The sequence below is a fragment of the Electrona antarctica genome (assembly GCF_951216825.1).
Source record: "Electrona antarctica genome assembly, chromosome: 23".
Lineage (NCBI taxonomy): Eukaryota > Metazoa > Chordata > Actinopteri > Myctophiformes > Myctophidae > Electrona > Electrona antarctica.
The window spans coordinates 25,365,064-25,388,183 of record NC_136804.1 but is presented as its reverse complement, the minus strand read 5'-3'; the positions used below and the strand labels follow the sequence as shown (position 1 = coordinate 25,388,183).

The 23,120-nt window shown below is 44.2% G+C and overlaps 1 protein-coding gene across 1 annotated transcript; it reads right to left on the bottom strand.

The window, feature by feature from the left end:
- Window positions 1-214: 214 nt before the first annotated feature.
- On the bottom strand, window positions 215-19,774 carry igf1 (insulin-like growth factor 1). The gene is made up of 5 exons (XM_079494259.1): window positions 19,659-19,774; window positions 18,078-18,237; window positions 4,253-4,434; window positions 3,815-3,853; window positions 215-566 (listed from the first exon to the last, which is right to left on the bottom strand). The coding sequence occupies exons 1-5, from the start codon at window positions 19,704-19,706 to the stop codon at window positions 510-512; spliced, it is 486 nt and encodes a 161-aa protein (XP_079350385.1). The 5' UTR covers window positions 19,707-19,774; the 3' UTR covers window positions 215-509.
- Between the last annotated feature and the right edge of the window lie 3,346 nt (window positions 19,775-23,120).

The following is a 23,120-nucleotide window of genomic DNA, read 5'->3' as shown; positions in this document are numbered from 1 at the left end:
TGGTTGGGAAAATAGCGAAAATAGCAGATCTACAAGAGTATTACGAGTGGTGCATAGGAATGCACCACAATGTGACGCTTTGTGAGCTTGTAGAGCACTTATTTTTGCTATTCATTGTAGAAGTAAAAGTAGTGGTTAACATGTCTAAAAAAAACACAGGTATGTGTACTATGTGCTCACGTGTGTTGTGGGGGGGGGGGGGGACGACGACTCTGCTTTCGTCCGATGTAAGAAAAGGACGGACACACACACACCAAGGAACAAAAATGGTTGGGAACCACTGCAATATGGAATGGTGCAGTGTATAAAATAAATCAGAATATCCCTCATCCAATCGCTCACACACAACTTGACTTGCAGGTTTCTATCATATTGCAGAGCTTATTGTACCATTGTTAGCGTCCACATTGTGTTGTTTTACAGTGAACCATTCCACAGGGACACCGCCGGGTAAGGCCGCTGCCAACCCTCTTTCCAGACTGCTCCACATTTGTCCATTAGCTCGCTCTCTACATTCGATAATTTCTCCCTCCCGTGTTCCCTCGACTTGAGTTCTTCTGATGCACCTCCTAAAATAAATACAAATACAAATAAAAGAGAGGCTTTAGACACGACACGACACAGGTCAAGCAAGTGGTGTAACAACCCCCCCCCCCCCAGTGGTGGAAAGTCACTAAAGTACATTTACTTAAGTACCGTACTCGAGTACAAATATAAGGTATTTGCAGTTTACTTGAGTATTACCTATTTCCAATACTTACATACATAATCTCGGATGCAAATATTGTACTTTTTCTTCACTACAAGTCATTTGAAAGCTTTAGTTACTTTGTATATTTGTATTAATACTATAGTCCTTACCCATTCTAATATATGAACACCAAATTATGTAGAGTGTGGGTAATGCGATGTAATAGATGATCACAATATTGATTGGGAGGGAATTGTGAACGGATGATCTTGGGAAGTTGGGATAGGCACCGCACAGAAGTAGTATTATTATTAGGCAAGTGGTCTGCGAAGCATTCCCCAGGGGGCCGGGGTCTGTGTATGGGTGGGAGTCACATAAATACGTCTCTGTGTGTCTGGCACGTACACACACACACACACACACACTTCCCGGAGTTGGTTTTGAGACAGCGCCCTGAACAGTGTGTGCACAGTACAGACAACAGTGACAGGCGGGGCGGGGCGGGTCTTTACGCAACCTAGGCGGGATTTGGGTCGGGCTGATGCGTGCGCACACCGTCGTTGCAAGTATAAGACACAGACCCATCACCCGTGTGTTGCTGATAGACAGATAATCGATTTGATTGTATTGTATTGTAACATTCTCCTTGGTTTTGACAAGTAGCTCTGCAGCTTACCATGTCAACAATTAAATAAATTAAGAGTGCCTTAAAACATGAGTTCCGTGAGTGCTGGTTTTCTCTTTTAGAGAAATTTCTATTTAAACTACTTCAGACAAGACATGACTGTAAGCGTGCGTCACCAGGTTGTCAGCTGCCTGTCTGCCACACCCCCTCCACCACAATGCCTGCGCTGTTTCACCCGCGTTTGGTTTGAAATTATATCAAGTGACGGTCGAACAGTACAAACTTGTCAAATATCTTTAGTATCAGCCGTGTCTGGGTGAACTCTTCCCCCTGAGTGTGATGCTGGTCTGCTGTTGCTCTGCTGACGTCTGCTGCCTCAGTCAATCAGGCAGCCTGCGCCAGAGAACAGTGTAATTCTAAAACGGGGAGGAGCGGTGCGGTGAAGCTAACAAAGCGTTGAGCCCTACCCAGCATGCATTGCACTGCATGACGTGCGTGCCACATGATCTAAAATGGAGGCATACGGAAGGGACTAAATAATAGCTTTTTAATTTAATAAGCAGCGTTAAATTGGGTAAATTGAGAAAAGGGCTTCGAGAGTCCGTGCATAATGGAATGGTCAATGTGTGTGTGCATAAATCTGATCAACTGGGCAAGCCAGTGAGGAGCAGGGGGGCTAGAGGACAGACAGACATCCAGACATACAGACTTTTGCTTGGTTATAATAGGATTACAAAACATACATTAACCACTTTAGCCCTACTATTATACATTTCGGCCATTTGAAAATAGCCGATTTACAGTACTACAAGCTCGCAGTTGTGCAACAGTCTCAACATTGTGACATTCTGCAAAATGAGTACTTTTACTTAAGTACATTTTGAAGCTTTGCTTGTAACGGAGCAGTATTGGTACTTTTACTTAAGTAAGAAATGTGAGGACTTTTTCCACCACTGGAGACCCACAGACAGACAGTGGATGAGTGACTTCATGAAATGGGGGAAACGAATGCCCTTGTTGGACTAGATAGTAGATTCATACATCGTAACATCTACCGGATTTGCATGCCATCAATGCATTGAAAGGGACAAAATTCAATGCACCAGTAGACACGTCTACTGACCTACTAACCGTCTCCAGCGCGAAACGTTATATTGTGACGTTTTGGAGACATTCTGTAGGCTGCATTCTGCATTGATCACGGCTACTGTTTTGACAGCAGCGACGCGTGTTATCAGAGTCTGCAGCCTACTGAGATCTGGTAGGTCAATAGACGTGTCTACTGGAGCACTGAATCGCGTGTTCGAGTCCCGTTCATGGCGACCTTTGCTGCCATGTCTCTCCCCTTCTCTCTCTCCCTCTTTCACTGTAACTATCAATAAAGGCACAAAAGCCAAAAAAATAATCTTTAAAAAAAAAAAATCACACCCGTGTGAACTGAGTGGTGTAAGGTCTTATATAGACTGATCAGCTGTGGTCTGACGTAATGTCTGACGTAATGAGATCACACCCGTGTGAACTGGGTGACCATAGCAACCATGCTCATTTTTTGGTACGAACAGACAGACAGACAAACAGACAGACACGTAAACTAACACAGCCAGTTGTAGGAGTGGTTTACACCACTCAAAAAAAGATAAGTGGTGAAGTGGTCTTTTAAACGTTATTTAACTCTTGTTTACTAATTGTGTCCCTTTCAATGCATTGATGGCATTCGAAACGGGTGGAATGAATGGATGAGCGATGAGGAGGAGGCCATTGCACCCAACAGATGATGAATGAATATGAGATGCATGCTTTCTTATGACTGGGGCCTTTGCATGCTGCATCAATCTGTTCTAGTGAGACGCCGGAATGTCAGCATATGTGATGTGCTGTAGGAGAGTAGAGAGAATTTGCCCTGGGAGAGAGAGAGCGCTGTCAGGTTGACCACGAAAACCACTTAGTTCCTTCTCTTGCTAATGGTTTTTCTTTTTTTAGAGAGAAGGGCAAAAAGCATCGAGTTGGATCTTAAAAGGTTCACGGTGTCCGGATAGTTGTCAAATAGAGGATGAGACAAAGTCTACCTTTAGATTTTAATGGTTTCTTTCTTTGGCACAGTGCTTTAAGATTTCAGAACTAGGAGCAAATTAGTTATTTACTATCAAATTGTTCCCATACCGATGTTGAATCACATCGCGTCAATGTAATCATTTCCTTTGACGAAAGCTGATTATAGTGGGTTGCCATCGTTGGCAGAGTTCTACATTGATTCCTGTGAAATATCTCTAACTTAAATGAGGCATGCAGGGAATCAACTGAATTCCGTGCTCTATCATATAGGCATGCATCTTTCTCTGGTCATGGAAACCCTCTTTTGCATGCTGTGATCCACGCACGCACGCACGCACGCACGCAAGCACGCACGCACGCACGCACGCAGAAATTAGACTTTCACAGTTGAATCAACACACAAAATGTTGTGTAAGAGTCCTCATCGCCCTGAAGACATACTGTACCTTGTTGCAAGATGAATGACTATGTCCAGATAAAGGTCTCTGTGGGGGGTGGAAAGGGATCCACTTAGATTAGTAGTAAAGGTACCAATGGCTGTGTCACTAATCAATCAAGCTTCATATTGATCCTTTAGCCCTTAACATTCTAGGGATGTTATGCATGCTTTACGTTTTCTTGAAAAATGCCCTCACACACCAAATACAAAACCAAAATTACAAAGTCTATACTTGTTTGGTCTGTCCCCCTCACCCCCCTCCCTTTCTGTTTGCCTGATTGATCTCTTTTAAAGTGTATCTGTTCGGTGCTGTGTATCTGTTTGGTCTGTGTATCTGTTCGGTGCTGTGCTCAGTTCTGCTCACCTTCTTGTTTTTTGTCTTGTCTGGCTGCTGTGCTGTCCTACGCTCTGTGCTCTTGTCCACTCTGTGCCCTGTGGTACTAACCTTAGGTGTTCTTGGTATGTCTGTGTGGCGCTGCGCGCGCACAGAGCGCGCTGCCTTGCTAGTCTTGGCAGGTGCACAGTACATCTCCAGTCGCCGCAGCTCACAGCTTTGGAAGCAGCACTCGTCCACAATGCCGCGGTTATGTGATCGCCGTGCATTGGGGCCATAGCCTGTAGGTTTACCTGGGGCCAAGAGAAAGGTGTGTGGAATTAATTATGGCATTGTTATTATATCATTATTGCTGCAAAGACATTTGGTTGGTAGTGATGAATGGCAGGGATCTGTGTCACAAATTCACTCTGGGACTTATCTAAGTTTGTCAAGAATGTACAGCCAAACAGGCCAGTTCAAAGTCAAAGTCATACGATTTGTCACACACGTTACCGCGGTGAAATTTGTTCTCCGCATTTGACCCATCTCTTGGAGCAGTGAGCCGCAGCCAAGGAGCGATGAGCTGCAGCCGTGCCGCGCTCGGGAATCATTTGATTAGTAGATTTGACCACCCAATCCAACCCTTTGATGCCGAGTGCCAAGCAGGGATGCATTGGGTCCCATTTTTACAGTCTTTGGTATGACCCGGCCGGGGATCGAACCCCGACCTCCCAGTTTCAGGGCGGACACTCTAACCACAAGGCCACTGTCTGTTTGTTATTTTCTATAACAAATGGTGGCTAGCATCCAGACCACAGGGCCTGTAATAGTGGAGTACTAACGGCCAGGTCATGGGCCTGATTACTCTGATATATGGACAGCCTTAATGACATGGATTTCTTCGGTGTAAATTTTACAGTGTATCACATTGCACAGCATGGACCCTTTTTGGCAGTCAGTCTCCTGTAAAAAGGGAGTCGTAGTCACCCCAAAGTTGCGAATATCACGTTCTGCCATTTTTGCCGGGGTATCTTTTACCCCGAGGCCAAACCACAGGCCCTGTGGGTCTAATCAACCTGCAGGGAAAAGCAGGCAGCCAGTCCTTCAGACCACACCTCCAGTGGGCTACGCTCCACTCTTCATTCACATTTTCATTTGGCGAAGAACCCGAGAGCTCTTATGGCTCGCACAGAGCCAACTTGGATGTTGGAAATGGAGACATGATGCAGCGTTCTCATGCCAGGAAACAGAAGTGAAGAGAGGTAAACAGAGGTTTAAAGGTCGGCAGAGGTATATTATACAGAGGACTACAGTGGAAAATGGATTACAGTGATAATAGTTGCTGGACTGGTGAAAAGTTGATGCCTTGCCATTTTGCTTGGGCACGAGTCACGACATTGAGTTTCAAGTTGCAATGACACCAATAGGCAGCTCCTTTCACATGCCCACAGCTTTCAACTCCACCCCCGCACCCCCCAAAAAATAAAATTAAAATAAAAACACCTTCTTTCAGTGGCCTTTATAAAAACTCCTTCTCTCCATTTACAATTCCCTGCTCACCTTGGGCAATATAGCCCTGATGGGCTTTTCCCTGTTACCAAATGAAATAATAATAATTTAATATGGCATTTACAAGGAGGAAATGCCTTTCCCCCTCAGAGTTAATAGCTCTTGGCTCGGAAGGCTGCCGGTGCTGACAAAGTGCATTAACTTCTGCGCTCTCTCTGCCTTGTCCTGACAATGTTGTTTTGGAAGGAGAAGCTAGCTTTCATTCAGAAACAGAAGCATCATTCTCCATGGAGCTCCCGACACCCCAAGACACAGTGGAAGTTGATGGAGGCATGAATGAGAATACAAAAAAACCACACATAACGTATCTGCTGCGCATGCGATTGGATATAACTAACTATATGGGTTGGATGCATAGTATATCCATAAGTGCAATGGGAATTTATAAAGGGCTCATGCTTCTGAGAAATGACAAGTTAAATTAAAACAAAATATTTCTAGACGAGTAAAACAAAAGCCAAAAGAAACCCCAAAACAGGGAATTTTGGAATATATTTGCACACATAATTTAACGTGAATGCTTTGGCTCCGGTATTGCTTCAGGGGGTTCCAGGGGGTTCGCAGCTAAATAATTGATAGTTTAGGAAAGAACCAAATAATTTCTAACCAAATCATCCCCCCTCGAGAGTAGGGATGAAGCTCGAAACCCGATAACCGAAAAAACCCGATAACAAGCTTTTTGAGTTCCCGGTATCAATAAGCTTTGGGGTTGCCAAGCCTGTTATCGAGCATATAGTGGCCCATGTGACGTCATGTTAAACAATCAAGACAAGAGGCGATCAAGAAATAAATCTAATCACCCATGCTGGCACAAACATGTCAGTCTAAAAGTGTATTGATGCCTGCCAACCAGCACTGCCCGGGTAAACATAATGATGCTTTTAGTAAGTCATTATTAATATTACTAATATTGAAGAAACATTAAACAGTTTCTTCAATATTAGTTTCCAAAAGTAAAAAGGTTAATTGCCTTCCATCTGTTAGAAAAGTGCTGAATTTGAAAGCCCTAGTAAAAGATACTGGTTCTGTTCAGAATGTATTGTCGTCTCACATCTTTCCACAAAATAATAGAAAATGCTCGATAGTGGGCTCGATAAGAACCCAGCTCGATAAGCCTGATCGATAAGGCTCGTTATCAATAAAAATCACACCCGTGTGAAGTGAGTGGTGCAACTCCATGTGGGGGTGGGGGGCGGAAGTTCCAGACCCACAGGAACGCACCCAGGGTGCCGGCCCGATTCCGGCGAGCCGCCCCACGTCCGAAACGGTTGAGAAATGACAGAGTTACCGTGTGGGGGTCCCTCTACTGTAACCTCTACTGTACTGTACTGTACTGTACTGTCACTGTACTGACCCACAGGAACGCACCCAGGGTGCCCGCCTGATTCTGGCGAGCCGCCCCACGTCCGAAACTGTACCCGTCACTGTACTGTACTGGCACACCCGAAATCACCATATATACAGTTAGATGTGCGTGTGTGTTTGTGTGGGTGATGGGTTGCGCACAGATGGTGAAAAACAACCATGCTGTTTTCGTGCTCAGACGCACCCACCCAGCCAGCCAGCCACCCAGCCAGCCACCCACACACATAGCTCCGTAAGGGAGTGGTTGCACCACTCAAAAATGAACAAGCTCAATCCCTATCTGTACAAATGAAAGTTGGTCCCATACATTAACAGGATCTCACAGTGTAGATTGTGGTTGCAGTGATAGGAATTATTTCAAATGGGGGTCCGTGACTCTGTGGCCTAATGCATACCAAACTGGGGGTCCTAAAATCCTAAAGAAAACTGCACTAGCTCACATCTGTCACATTGTGTGACTATCTATCCTATCCGTCGATTGTCACGTACCCGATGTCTACCAAGACATGCTACAGCCTACAGAGCCCACTGTGACTAGGATTATATAATAGCCACTGCAAGCCACATGTAGCACTTTGGCCTGTTTTCCAGTTCCACAAAATAAAGCCTTACAAATTAACTTCCGCTATTGTTCTCAAAATAACTCGCAACCCCGCTGCACAAACAGCTGGACAGGAGAGAAAAATCAGCTGGCACGACCCTGTGGCATGTTGAATAATCAGCTGGGGCAGGTTGGGGAAAACATGCATAATAATAATCAGTCGGAATGGGGTTTGGAGGGTTTAAACGCAGCATTTCCAGTGATAGCAGCCGTAATCCCTCATAAACAAAAGGGTTTTTTCCCCCCCTGACTGTAAAACAAATCAACAATCTATCCCTGACAGATGCACGCGCCTCAGCTCTCCAAGCCAAGCTATGACAAGTAGGAGGGAAGCATGAGGAAACGACCATTGTTTAAAGATGGAGTGGCGTGATTTTTTACACCCTAAAACATGATCATCAGGTATTATTTTTATATATGGAGGAAGATCTTTTTCAAAAAAGTGTACAGTATTTGTTAAAATGTCGTTTTTATGTGGACACGCCCACCAGTTCATTAATAATGCCTGGTTTGCCTGGTGGGTGGTGATAGGTGGTGATCCACCTAAACTGAACCCACCATAGATATTAAAATAAATAGATGCCTCATTTGCCACTGCAGTTCATTGGAGCGACATGTACCATTGAAGGCAGGAAGTCAAGCATGGAAGAAAGTGCTGAAGGCATTTGCTGAAGGCACTCTGCGCATGGCTCTGACACTGCGTCGCTGCCCAATTGACGTCACTCATGAGACTCCTCCATGTCTCTCGATGTCACTCAAGTGACTATTGGCCAATCACAGTGCGTCTTTTCCGGGACTTATGTTACGCACGCTTCCGCTCATGCTTCCCAAGGAATCTCGGGAAAATTGTGCCTTCAATCTTGACACGCGCCCCAGAGCCAGAAAAGGCGTCTACCTTTTTGAGTGGTGTAAACCACTCCAACAACTGGCTTTGTACCCGTGTACCCGTGTTTGTACCAAAAAAATGAGCATGGTTGCTATGGTTGCTATGGACATTACGTCAGACCACAGCTGATCAGGCTATATAAGACCTCGCACCACTCAGTTCACACGGGTGTGATTTTTATGTCTATGGCACCCACTTATTGTTGTATGATAAAGGGGGAGGGGTCCCAAACTCTTCTCCCTTCTGGCCCCAAAACTGTGGAATGCACTTGACGTTGCAATCAGAACTGCAGCATCACTCCCAATCTTCCGCCGTAGTCTGAAAACCCACCTTTTCAGACTCCATCATGGCCCATAGCACTTACCCTACCCCCTTAGATAGCACTTTTTAGACTTTTGAAACTGACTTATAGCATGTCATGTAGACAGCACAATAATTGCATTGTATATAGTCATAGCACTTCATAGTACATATGTATAGCATAGTATAGTATATATGTATAGTTTATATGTATAGTGTCATTATATAGATATGTTCTAGTTACGTTCTTAGCTTACGCATGTTTCATGATAAATGCATTTTATGTGATGTATTCCCATGCTTTTTTGTTCTTGCCTAATGTAAATCGCTCTGGATTAAGAGCGTCTGCTAAATGCCTAAATTGTAAATTGTTAGGGGAGGGGATGATATTGTGATGTCACTATATCACAGTTTTTTTTCAGCCTCCAAGAAGAAACCCTAAATACAAAGGGAAGACATCATTGCACAGAACAACCACACATGAAGTACTGTCACCTCATAAACACGTGAAAAAAATTGGGAAAAAATCACGGCACTCCATCTTTAAGCTTTGTCAGGTCACTATACATGGTATTCCTGGCCACGCCCCCCATTTCCGTTCTGGCGTCTTTTCTCAGAGCGTGAGTGGAAGAGTGTTCCGTTTGCAGTCTCACTCTACTTGATCAGACGTGTTTGTTTTACTTTAAAAATATAAATTGTAATTAATAATGCAACAAACTGTTTGAGCACACGTAGAGAGCATATTATGCGTTGTGGATGTTGTTGTTATTTCATGAAGCCATGTACAGGGTTTTATCTTTGAGGTTTGAGGCTAAGCTTGGCTAACAACACACTGACACAACTAATACACAGATGCGCATCATTATCTAACTGCTATTTATTTACTAAGGAGATAACATGTTTGCCTGATCACTTGACAAAAAATGTGAAAGCTGAATTAATAATAGTCTAAAATAAAGACGTCAGACTACAGCTTGACCCATAGCAGGTTAATATAAAGCCAGAAATGAGTACATTTTACCTACAACGTCTGAACCCTGCAGTGACAGCACAACACAATGCCTTACCAAGCTGCTGTGAATCAGCTTCATTACTAGTGTTGCCAAACTCTCGAGAAATAACCCACAACCTACTCTTAACTAATGCAGACAGTAAAAAAAAGAAAAGAAAGAAACAGTCCACAAGCAGTAGACCTAGTGTTGAGTACAGACAATTAGAGGTATTTATGTATGTATTATTGTGGTGCTGCTCGGCTCCATTGCTTGCTATGCCTAGAGATTGTAAACACAGATAAGCGGAAGTGCATCACAGTTTACTCCACTAGAGGGGGTGAGTGGCCTCTACCCAGTAATCGGCCAAAATACCCCTTATAATCGGTCATAATAAGTTACCATGTAGTCAGTGGAAAAATGTAAATGTCTGAAAATGAAACAAAGTCAAAGCACAAAACACTAGTAAATGATACTGTACATAGCTTGTGAAGTTAGTTCAGTCAGGTATACTCAAGAGGTTAATACGCTGCATCGCTATTGTGGGTGTATACAGGACCCATATGTCATACACTGATGTGGAAATCAGGCTGTCCAATTGGGCGTGGTATTTAAGCTCACCTAAGACTGTGTTCTTCCTGCATATGCGTTCCTGGTTGTTGTTATGCACCGTTTGCTCCAACCACCACCCCAGCACCGCCGGGGGGCTCTGCTATTAGTTCTGTATCTATCTATCTATCTATCTATCTCTCCCTGCTCGTAATGTTTAATGATGGTTGTCTAAAGGCCTATTCATACTCCAGTTTTAGGTGATAATGTGACCACCAAAACGGTGGTTAGTAAAAACAGAGCGATGTGTTAGGGTGAGCGGTGAAGCGCTTGCCACCGCGGTGTTACCAGTTTCCGGTGGTCACCTTATCACCTCTAACTGGAGTATGAATTCACTGGTTGTCCCTGTTGTATTTACTATTTAGACAGAGATACGGTTAAAGTTCAGCAAATTTCTCCTTTAATTAGAAATGAGACATTCATGAGACAGACATAGATTACTATGAAAACCTGCAAAACATGTCAGTCAGTCAGTCAGTCCGCCAAACCATCCGTCTGCCGTCACGCCTCGTGACATGCTCCATATATAGCCGTCTCCATATATGAAGATCACGACACTGACCTCATCAAACCCTGGATATCCATACATGGTGAAGACTGGATCATCACCTAGATCTGCATATATGGAGCCAGCCAGCAACTCTACATCTGACCTCAAACCCTTAGATCTCCATATATGGAGCTGACCTGCTTACTTGATATACTACATATACGTAATCATGAAGAAGGGGAAGGCTAGTGTTCCATCCGTTTCCTTTTGAATACTTTGAACTCTGTATCACCAGCCATCCCCGTCATAAAACAAACATGCAGTCTGGCCTTTTTGTTTTTAGAAACTACTCCATTTAATGCGGCTATGCGGTCAAGCAGAGGCCACCGCTACGTCTAAAAACTGAGGTTTCTTCCTCTGACGGACAAAACCCACATAGCAGTCATTCCTCTGAGGAACACTATAGAAAAGTGATAGCTGGATTCCCCCATTCCAAAGTGGCACAGCAAGGACCTGACTTTTACCGCTTGGTCGTGGTCAATAAAAACCAGTGAATTCTTGGAGCCAGTGCATACTCTGCCTGCAAAGTGTCAGGCAGTTTATGGCTGGACTGGGACTCCGAAAGCTGCTATAGAACTGGAAACTAACTCTTTATCACTGGTACCACAAAGGGTTTATGGCAAAGCTCAGTTCCCCTCACATTTTCAGCTGAGGTGAGGTCCATCTTCTTTAGTGACATAATTAAAATCCAGTATGAAAGTGTATTCGGAGGTTTTATGAGACAGTCCCAACTCCCAAGTCCCATAAGGGAGAATATGCCAGACAGGCCCAGCACATCAACTGTAAATCAGAAAACAAGCACTTGGCAAACTTTGAACAAATGCAAGCCGACACTATATCCTTATTTTCACTTTGCACTTTGCACTGGATTAAGGCCAGTGAATGGATGGACAGTTTCAAAGTTGAAAGTGCTGTCTTGGTCGGCAGGTGTCCTCAAATCCCTCGTGTCTTGACTTCAACTAATGTACAGATCAAAACCGGGACGACGCCTTCATGTCCTTTTCATGAGATGCCTCTTTGTTCCTCGGAGTGGTAATTCAGAGACGGGTCAGAGTTTTACAGTACAGTCGGGCCTCAATGGGAAAACGACACCTTTTTCTGAGTGATGGGGAGGACACAGGAGGGCTTTCTTCAGGGCTCAGTTGCCTACCGCTGTGTGTGCGTTCACACAGCGGAAGGTTGTGTGAACACACACACAAGGAGTTCACACTAGTTCACACTAGGGAGGAGGAGGAGGAGGGCTACACTGATCATCCTGTAATCCACATAATCCCCTGCAGCACCGGGGCAAGCCCTAGCTGTGTGTGTGTGTGTGTGTGTGTGTGTGTGTGTGTGTGTGTGTGTGTGTGTGCGTGCCTGCGTGCATGCCTGCATGCCTGCATGCGTGCGTGCGTGCGTGCGTGCTTGTATGTTCCATGTTTGTGATGCTTTGTTTATACCTACTACAACGCCCACAGCTGCTTTCAATAAAAATAACAGAGACAAGCAGTGTTGAGGGGAAAGTCTCATCAATTTCGCCCCCTTTACTCTTTTCCTCTGGCAACTAAAACCAAATGATGCTCACCCAAAAAGGCCTATTCATACTCCAGTTGTAGGTGATAAGGTGACCACCGAAACGGTGGTTAGTAAAAACAGAGAGATTTGTTTGGGTGAGCGTGAGTCACTTATCACCACGGCATGACGTCATGTTGTAGTTTTCCCAACAACCGCGGTGGTCACTTTATCGCCTAAAACTGGAGTATGAATAGGCCTTAAATTGAATACAATTCGAGTCATCCAAAATTGACAGCTCTCAAATTCTAAATATTTGCCTTTAAATTTAAACACCACCACACCCGACAATGCATGGTGGTAAAGTCCCATAAATAAAGTATGTATTATGATCCTTTTAACTTAAACAAGTATATGGTAAGGCTATCGCCTATAGTATTATACAATAATACACCTATGGTTTGGGCAAACAAATTTCTGCATGCAGGAAGTTGTTCATCTCTGATGGTTTCAAGTCCTCTTGGACTATGCCCTTCATTACACAATATCGAATGAGACAACTAAAGAGGCCATTGGCTTAGAATCGGTATTATTTTTCTTTGTGTGTGTGTGTGTGTGTGTGTGTGTGTGTGTGTGTGTGTGTGTGTGTGTGTGTGTGTGTGTGTGTGTGTGTGTGTGTGTGTGTTTATTTTCAGCTATTTGGTGCATCAAGCACTCAAATTTAAACCTTGAGACCAACAATCTCAACTTTCTTCTGCAGGAACTAAATGTTACTTTAGTATATTACATTACTGAAGTTACACATCTGCAAGGAGACACCCTGCTCACACAGGCCGTATTCAGGGAGGGAATGTCTACCTCTCCATATCCCACGCAGATCAACCCTCCAGTCCTGCTGTCTGCTGCTAAAGTTTTACAAAGATAACTCAGGATTTCTAGGTCACCCTAATAATTGGGAGAAACTGATCACGGTAGAGAATGGATTGATCGATCCTTTCTTTCTTTCTGAAGCCACTGCTAGTTTCATTATCTTCAAAGTAAATAAAGGATTTCCGCCGACTACTATTTCACATTCCTGTTAGGGTAATGAAATCCAAAGTCATGAAATGCAAGTGCAGCTACTTTAGCAGTGACGTACATTAGGTGGAATGGCAACGCCGTGCTCACTCTGCACCACATGGACTCCGATGTCACTGCAAGCCTCTCCCAGGAGTCCAGAACAGTGGTGGAAAACGTTTTTACTTAAAAGACCACTTCACCACTTTTCAACTTCTTCTTCATATAATTGGTCGTCACTAATGTTCATGTTAATATGCCACAATTGTTTCTACTCAGTCTGTGTCTCCTGGGAGGGCCGTGGGCAGGTCAGAAACCTGTCCACCAATGACATCATCATTAGGCTTAACAAAATTTTAAAATTATATATTTATATATTTTACATGTTATTGATATTATCGTGAGAACGATGGCTTCCATTATCGCATTGCAACTTTTCAGGAATAGAAAGCCTGCAGTTTCTATAGCTCTGATTCCCTATCGATGATTTCACTGGTGAACGGGTTTCTGAACTGCCCACAGCCCTCCTATGAGACACAGACCAAGTTGAAAAGAAAAACTGTGGCATTTTATCATGATCATTAGTGAGGACCAATTATATGAAGATAGGTTCAAATGTGGTGAAGTGGTCCTTTAAGTAAAAGTATCAATACTGCAACATATAAATACTCCTACTAAGTAATATTCCGGAATTCAACATTTACTTGAGTAAAAGTGCAAAAGTATTGGCTTCAAAAAGTGCTTAAAGTACCAAAAGTACTCATTGTGCAGAATGTCCCAACGTTCCCAAGAGTACAAGCTCACAATCATCGCGACGCATTGTGAACTTGTAGATGAGCTATTTTCAAATGGACGAAATGTATATAGGGCTGAAGTGAGTAATGTATGTTTTGTAATAATAATCGCAATCTATAAAAAAACAAAAATACATCGCATGGATGCACCTGGGACGTATCCTCAGTGATGTATCCCAAGGTCATCAGGTTTTCGGGTCTCCCAACATTCATACCCCTCTCAGGTGACCCAGCCGGGGTGATCAAGTCCCGACTTACGTCCCAGTAGCTACCCTCGATCAGTCCCATTAGGGAAAAACCAGGGCCACACAATCCGTTCCTCCTGAACTACTCTGTCGGGACTGGGAGGCACTATTCCGGCACGTCCCTCCACGCGCCGGAAAAGTAAACTAAGTACTGGTAACTAAAGTTTTCAAATAAATGTAGAGGAGTAAAAGTACAACATTTGGGTCCGAAATGTAGTGGAGTAGAGGTAAAAGTATTGGAAATTGGAAATACTCGAGTAACGTACAAATACCTCAAACTTGTCCTCAAGTACAGTACTTAAAACAAGTAAATGTACTTAGTTACTTTCCGCCACGGCCCATGCAGCCAGGACACATCATCGGTCAGAGGGCCTGCCAAGTGCAACATCATGACCAGACCAGGAGGGGAAGAGTTCAGGGCAGGTTGGCCCAGCTGTCACACTACTGGCTTCTACAGATGATGACACAACCCAAATGGGTTCTCCAGATATGTTTAGATGGATATAAACGATTGGTATATGCGGTCCTTGATATAGTTAAAGAGAGAAAGGAAGGGGGGGGGCATATTTTCCACTGCACAGCACCCTGTTGTACATACCATACAATTATCTATTGAGAAACACACACAGGAATGTGGCATCGATGGCGATCGGACAGCTCACTGACTGCTCAGACTAAAATAAAGCAATGAAAGTCAATTCTTTCTCAGAAACCACAAACTCAATCAATAAATCCTGCCCGAAGAGGAGTTACGAGCTGCTCTGGCCTCGGTTCAGTCGTTTCTTGTGAGATGACAACTATATGGACAACAGCGAGCGCAGCGCTAGCTCCAGCAGCCTGCTGTGAGAAACATTCACAAAAAAGATTGAACAAAAAGGCAAAAAGAATCGGTAGCTGACACATCATCAGCGTCTCTCGCAACACCCTCGCACCTCATCAGAATCTTTGCACATGTTTAAGATTTCATCAGCATTAAAATATGTCTGCTTCTGTTCCGTAGGTCCCCCAGAGCCAAATGTGAAACATGAAGATGGAATAAGGTAGAAAATGGTACTGAAAACAAAACCATCGGCCAAAATCAATTGCTTTTGTTTTGAGACTGCAACAGTAGATTCCGTGTTACATGTAATGCAATCAGTGACTGAGAAAGAGCATCATTGTGAATTCTCCATTAATCTTGATGGTGCCAGAAACAATAATGTCTTAGAATCTATCCTACTATAAATGCGTACATACTGCATACAGTATGGGCCCGTGTGTCCTTTGCGTATATGGAGAAAGGGAGCGTGGTGTCCTCCAGCGTCGAGTCGGTCGAATAGGTGGTTGTCCAGAATCATTCTTGACATGCATCGTTCCCAAGTCTAGTATCCTATAATTAAAATACCTAATGGATGGGGGTGGGTGAACCACTGTGGCCCGTCAAATGCACACAGGTGTGCACACAAATACACACGGTGTCAGATGCACATATAGCTCGTGCAAATGCACACACATGGGGCAGTATTATGCGTGTCTTAAGTACCAGGTCTTATTACTTAACTTAAGACCTGGAGGCGTGATCAATGCCATTTGGCCACTCAAAATAGCCAAACGGCATTGACCACGCCTCCAGGTCTTAAGTTAAGTCATAAGACCTGGTACGTAAGACACGCATAATACTGCCCATGGAGCCAGATGCACATCATGGACATCATTGGCCTATAGCTCTGCTTCATGTTTGTGCCTGCTGCACCAATATAAATGGTATATGCACAATAGAACGCCTGGCGAGACATTGGGGATCCTGTACCTCTGTATGATATAGTGTGTACTGCACCGGGTACTTTGACAACGGATACAACGTGACAACAAGTACAAATATAGCTGCAAGCAGCGATAAGACAGGGCCAAGACAAAAAGTTGGAGACTGGAGATTACTTTTTTGTTACGCTGATTCGCTGAAGGGATTGTCTGTCAGCGCTATATAGTCCAGCAGCCAACCATGCATTAGCAGGGTCCATACTCTGCACAAATGAATGGAAATGCGATTTCAAGGGGTTAACTCCGTAATTTGTCAGGAGTGGATAGAGTGCATCATATAAGTCATACAATCATAATTGAGAGATCTAAATGTCAGAGGTCCTTTGACGAATCACTGTGACCTTCAGTTCTTGACCGTTTCCCATGACCCTCTACCATATTGCCGAATTTCTTGTAAAGTAACTGACTGCACAGAACTGCCAGAACTGCAAAAAGTGCGGCGGAAGAAGAAAAGACGGTAGAAGAACAATAAGGGCATTATAATGGCCCATTGTCAATGGGCCATTGATTGTAATATCTAAATGTGGTCCAGTGATAACAGGTACAGCACTCTGTACTCCAACAGTAGGTACAGCGAGTACTCTCTGACAACAGGTACAACGGGTAGGGTATATTGCAGAACCGGGTGGGGCATCATGGCATGCACTCCCAATCTGCGTCGTTCCCGACTTGCATCATTCCCGAATCGTGTGGTCACGGGTGGCCATGTGGTTTGAGTGTCTGCCCTGAGATTCGGGTTCGGGTCCCCGTCCAAGTCTTACCAAAAATGGGACCCGGCCAGTGCCTCCCTGCTTGGCACTCAGCATCAAGAGTTGGATTGGGGGCAAGTCCCTGCGACATACTAGCGTCATGTCCAGGGGGTGTACATTTGTACAACAACCTGCCTCGCGCTACAGAAACAGGAGATAGGCTCCTGCATGTGGCTTGGCAAATTACTGCCTACCACATGTAGATGTTTGGTTATCCTGGCTGGGACAAGGCCAATATTCATGACAGCGGGACATCAACCATGCTGAGATAGAAAAATAGAAAAAGAGGAACACATTGCACCTAGTCTGCTGGAGGAACACATTGCACCTAACCTCAGTAGCTCCATATATCTGGGCTGGCTTCAGTAACCTTAATGGAAAATAGGAGATTTAAATCCTGGATTCTTAATGGAGGGTTTTTCTTTGGTTAGCTTTCGCTTTTCTAGTGGAAAAAAAGAAAATCACTGCAACATTGACCCCCACCCCCTCTCCATTCCTAGAGATCGTCAGCCAAATTCCACTTAAGCCCCATTCCCATGGGTAGAGCTGTGATTTGCCATGAGTACAATATTCATACTGCTTGCTTAACATCAATGTATACACTTTCAGAACCTTTGACAATGTACACTACACACAGTCATGCTATTTCTACAAAACCTGGGCATCAAGCCATATTACTCTATTTACAGTATGCAATGAAGACAGATATGTTAAGGGATATCAGCTCTTCTCTGATAAGAAAAGATAAAGTGAAGAAATGCAAGGAATGGAATGAAGGAGGGGGGGGGGGGGTTAGAAGAATGCTTATATGATATGAAAGTCAAGACAAGTAGAGAAGGAAAAAAAAAGGTTCTGCTTTTTTATTTATGAGGTAGAGGTGCACATTAGAGCGGTGGTGGTGCATGGGACAGATATGCTTTATGAATAAATAAAAGGTGCACTTCACTTACTGAAATAAAAGCCTCTGTCTCCACACACAAACTGCAGCGTGTCCACTAGCTCCGCCCCGCACAAGGTCTCCGGCCCCGCCCCTGATGTCGTCGGAGCGAGCGTTAGCACGCACAGCAGTATTGAAAGGGTGTGGGTACAGGAGATACAGCACATCGCACACTGCGCGCGCGCGCACACACACACACACACACACACACACACACACACAGAGAGAGACAGACAGAACATAGAAGAACACAGCATAAGTAAGGGAACTTAATATAGATATTGAATTGCCCTGGCTTCCGAGTCGCAGGTGCAACCGGTTGAACATCAGTGTCATCCATTCCTCATCAGTCACAGTCAGAGTAGGGAATAGAGATTAAACACAAAAAGGGGAAACACCTGGTGCATTTACAGCTAGGCTATGTTTACAGGGATGTATAGACTCAATGTAGGCTACTGTAGCCTATACATAGTATTAAATACAGAGCTGTAGGTCTATCTATCAAGACTATAAACCTAGATGATTATGCTCCTGTCCTGAGTAGGCTAGTACCGATTCTCCCGAATCAATGGGCCGGGCGCAAACGGAACATGTGCGCTCCAACTAAATAGAAAAGTATAGCCTATACTTTCATACTTTGTATTATAGTTTTGTTTTCTCGCGGCGTCTCTTCCCATGTTTGTCAAATTATTTCCTATTCTGCATTAACTTAGCCTATACTAAACAATAATGTCAAACACCCACTAAGGCGGTTTTAAGTTATATCGGCTGTTCCCATATGCGACGTATTTTGATGCATTTTTTTAATCAATGCAAAATGTGGCCCCGCAAAGCTAAAAAAAAAAATTAAGGAAAAGAAAAAGCGTTGCAAAAAGACGACTAATTTATGAGCCAGCTAGGGTTCCAATCCAGCCTATCCAAAAAGTGAGATGGAAAACGGCTCCCGGGCCAAACCCAGTAGAGGAAGCTAAGTGGGCCAAATATACATAATAAAGAGAATAAACAGAGGACATGATCCATCTACATCACAGCTCCAACCACACGGTCGGTCCGTGTATGGCCAAAGAGTACCCCTGTTAGACTTAAAGCTCTCTCCCTAACACGAGGCATATGTTAGATTTTTTTTAGCACCCAATATATGCACACTCAGCAGAAATACTTTCAAAGTTCAGAAGTACAGTAGAGGCTTTATGATGAAAAAGGCACCGGGCAGAGCGCACGCTGGTGGAAGTCTGGAAGCCTAGTATCCATGCAGGGAGAGAAACTCATGCACGAGACATGTTACGATTTTCATTAAATGAATTAAAGCAAACGGGGACCGTCTCTCATTCATATAAAAGCATGCAATTGCAGCCATGCACTGTCTATAGCCAAATATGCATGCACAAGTTAAAACAAATATTAACAAATGCACATTTAATTTACATGCAAAGTTTGCAAACGTAACTGCAGGATCACACATAATAACCTATACACATTTGCTTTTTGTATTGCTAGTTTAGACTAGATAAGGATGCTCTGTGCAAAGTGCAAACACTGAGCAAGTGAATATCCAAGGTGATAATCTATTGTCAAAGGAAATCAGGTAAGTTACCTTGAAGACGTCACATAAATGCCACTGAAGGAAATGAGCGCTAGACATCCCCACGTCGGGTCTCCGCACGACAAAGCCCAGCAAAAATGAACTTGTTTGAAGTCATTAAAAACAGAGAGAAAGAGGATGAGATGCAGGCAATGTCACATCTCAATATTCCGACTTTGTTCCATTGCGCAGGCTCGTTTTGGAGAAGTGAGATTTAGCGAACAGGAGACGGATTTAGGGAGAAAATCCCTCACATTTATCTACATTACACAGACATTTTCAACAGGAAACAGCTGGGACGGAATTTGCCTCCTACTCGTCCTAAGTTATTCATTAAGGATTTTGGGCACATATTCAAATAACGTCATTTTTCTTTTTCTAAGAGCGGGATTGAATTTTGATCTCTTTAAGACTTGGTTAGTAGTTAAAATCAAGATAGAACAAGAGGCACCGCGCCACCCGCGCAGCTCAAAGTATATTTTAGGTGCTGAAAGCTCAGAAACGTGAAGTAATAGAGGTTCGGAATTATGATTATGACTGCTGTGCTGCTGTCCCTACCGCGACTGCTTGTGCGTAATGTGGGTGCCTCGCAGTCCACAGGCATGCAGCTCGAATATGAAAAGTGTGACTTCACATAATTTTAATCATTGTTAGAATTGAACTCAAAATTACCATATTGCTATAACATTTTCTTTAAACAAATGCAAATTGGCAAAATTTGACAACTTGGAAAAAATATATTCAAAGGTCTTTACAACAGGGAATTCCATTTCTGACACATAGGGTGACTTTGAAGATTTTCCTTACTGCTCATCATGTTTGAGCCATGCACTTTTAGTTCTGGAGTCTGGACTGCTGCTCACTCAAATGTTTTACTGAGCACTGCTCAGCTCGCACTCATTCATCACAAATGTGCCATTGCCACATAGCCTATAAATGTGATTCTGTGAAGTTGTGGAGTCGAGTGTTTTCACAATTATTGGAAAACAGATAGGGCAGACGTACCATCGCCTTGTACCAGGGCTTAAGGAGAGTTGAGGGTATATCATCACTGATCCAATCATTAAACAGGAGATCAGTGCTGACCCAATCATAAAGCATATACGAGCATATCCGGCTTGCTTGGACAGAACAAGTGCATCATCATAATCAAGGTTACATCCATCCAAAGGACTATGTCAGAACAAATAGACATGCAGCAGCATGTTAAAAAAAAAGCACAAACAGGTTGAAACCGTCTATGGTTGAAACACATGACGCAAATGCCCCCCTTTGAGCACATAGCCTACTCTATACACTACACTGACCATTTAGAGTGTAATTCAAGCTAAATATAGATTGCATGGGCAAATTGACACCAATAAGAGACTTGTAAAATACTGCACATCCTGTGTAAAACATGAAAGATCTTGGCTCAATTGTGATTACATTACAAATCCCCTTTTAGGGGTCAGTCATGCCTTTAACATAGGCCTACACCTTACACTGGGTGAATCGAAACGACAGCAGAACATCAACATCTGCGGTGGTACAGTGATGCCAGTTCAGCTGCATGTTGGTGGAAGGTGGAACATACACTCACACTGGACACTGCTGCACATCTCCGTTTGCACTCCCTAGTGAATTGCGTCATATAGTAAGAAGCTGCTGGTACATGGAATATGATGATGCTCTTCTGATTAAAGGGACAAAGCTGCTTTCGAAACCAGATGACCTTGTTCGCATCAGATCGGGGACACAGTCGGTCACTGAAGGAGGCCTCTCTGAAGGGAGCCGTACGTCCTCCTCCGATGAAAAATATTGCATCCTTTCTTTGCCCCCACTGATTATTATAGATTACAAGAACAAGCTGCCCTATATCAATCACAAAATGTTGCTATGTGTTCTGGCAGTCTTCGATGAGAGCTTATTACTGCCATATGTCTTGTTCGGGTGACTGATGGCACAATTGATTATTCCCCCCCAAACTCTCTCAGGCCTTTGGTGACACTGATTACAGATGACAAGAACGAGCAAATGTATCAGCGTTTTATCACAAAATTCCCTTTTATCACTATTGCTGTGGTCTGGCAGTATTGACTGGACCGGGAGCCTGCTGTCTGATGCAGTACATAAACATCTGCTGATGCAGTCGGCAGAGGCTGACCTTCCCTCATTCAGCCCTCTAATGTCCACCACTCAGACCTGCTGCCAGCTCGCCTCTCTGACCATTTACTCTTTTGTTGTAAGACTCTTGCTCCCTCCCTCTGCCCGCCCCACCCACCCATCTCCTCTTCCGCCGTCCCATGGCCAGTGCACCCTCCCCTCCCCTCTCTCCCTCCAGCCTCGCTGGGGAGACGGGTGAACTCATTGACCAGGAAAAGGGCTTGTTTTCACTCCCAGGGTTTTCTCACTGTAGAAAGCGGAGAGAGGGAGAGAGAGAGAGGGCATTTGACGTTGTCCCGGCCGTCCAACCGTGTGTGTGTGTGTGTGTGTGTGTGGGGGGGGGGGGGGGGGGGGGGGGTGCAGGGCTGGTACTCAAGCTAGGAGGGGATGCGTGAGGTTGGGGATACTGGGCACACACAGAGGTTCACATGAGGACGGACGGACGCGGACACGCGGACACGCGGACACACACACACACACACACACACACACACACACACACACACACACACACACACACACACACACACACACACACACACACACACACACACACACACACACACACACACACACACACACACACACACACACACACACACACTCCTGATTAGTCAGAGGATATTAGGGTATCTGTTGCAAGTGATTGTAGGGGTAATTTGGGGCCTTGTCTTCTTTGTACATTACTTTCTCAAATGTGTTTTTTCAGTCAAAAGGGGGGAAAAAAAGACAACTGGGTGTGGTACCACCTTGTTTGAGTTTGTGTGTGGTACTAATGCACGTGGGTTTTTTGGCGATGATATGCCATCAGAGCCCTTTAAAGGAGCATTCAGTGATTTGAGTGATTTGGAAAACCACCCAGTCCGCCCCGGTAACAAAATGTGCACATGCAAGCTCTACAGTGGGGGAAGTGCAACAGGCCAACAGCATGTGCACCAAGGCCCGCCCCCACTCGATCATGATTGGAGGAAGGCCTCTCTCATCCTGATTGGATGAAGGCTTTGCCACCCGCCACCAAAACTGAAACTAGGGTTTTTTGACCCCAGGGGCTCACTGGGGACAGGGAGGAACTCCTTATATGGTCAGCACACTCTATAGTAGGGAGGATTATCCAGGAAAAAAGAAACAATAAGTGATATTTAGATTAAGTCAAATCACTGAATATACCTTTAAGTATGAGCTACAGTATACTTTGTCCTACAGCAATGTTGCTCACTGTAAATAGCCGATCTACAAGCCTCGACATTGTTGTACGATGCATGCAGAAAGCAGGCATTAGCATGCCATACAGCGTTCATATGGAAGAAATAAGGTGCGTCATGGAGCAAA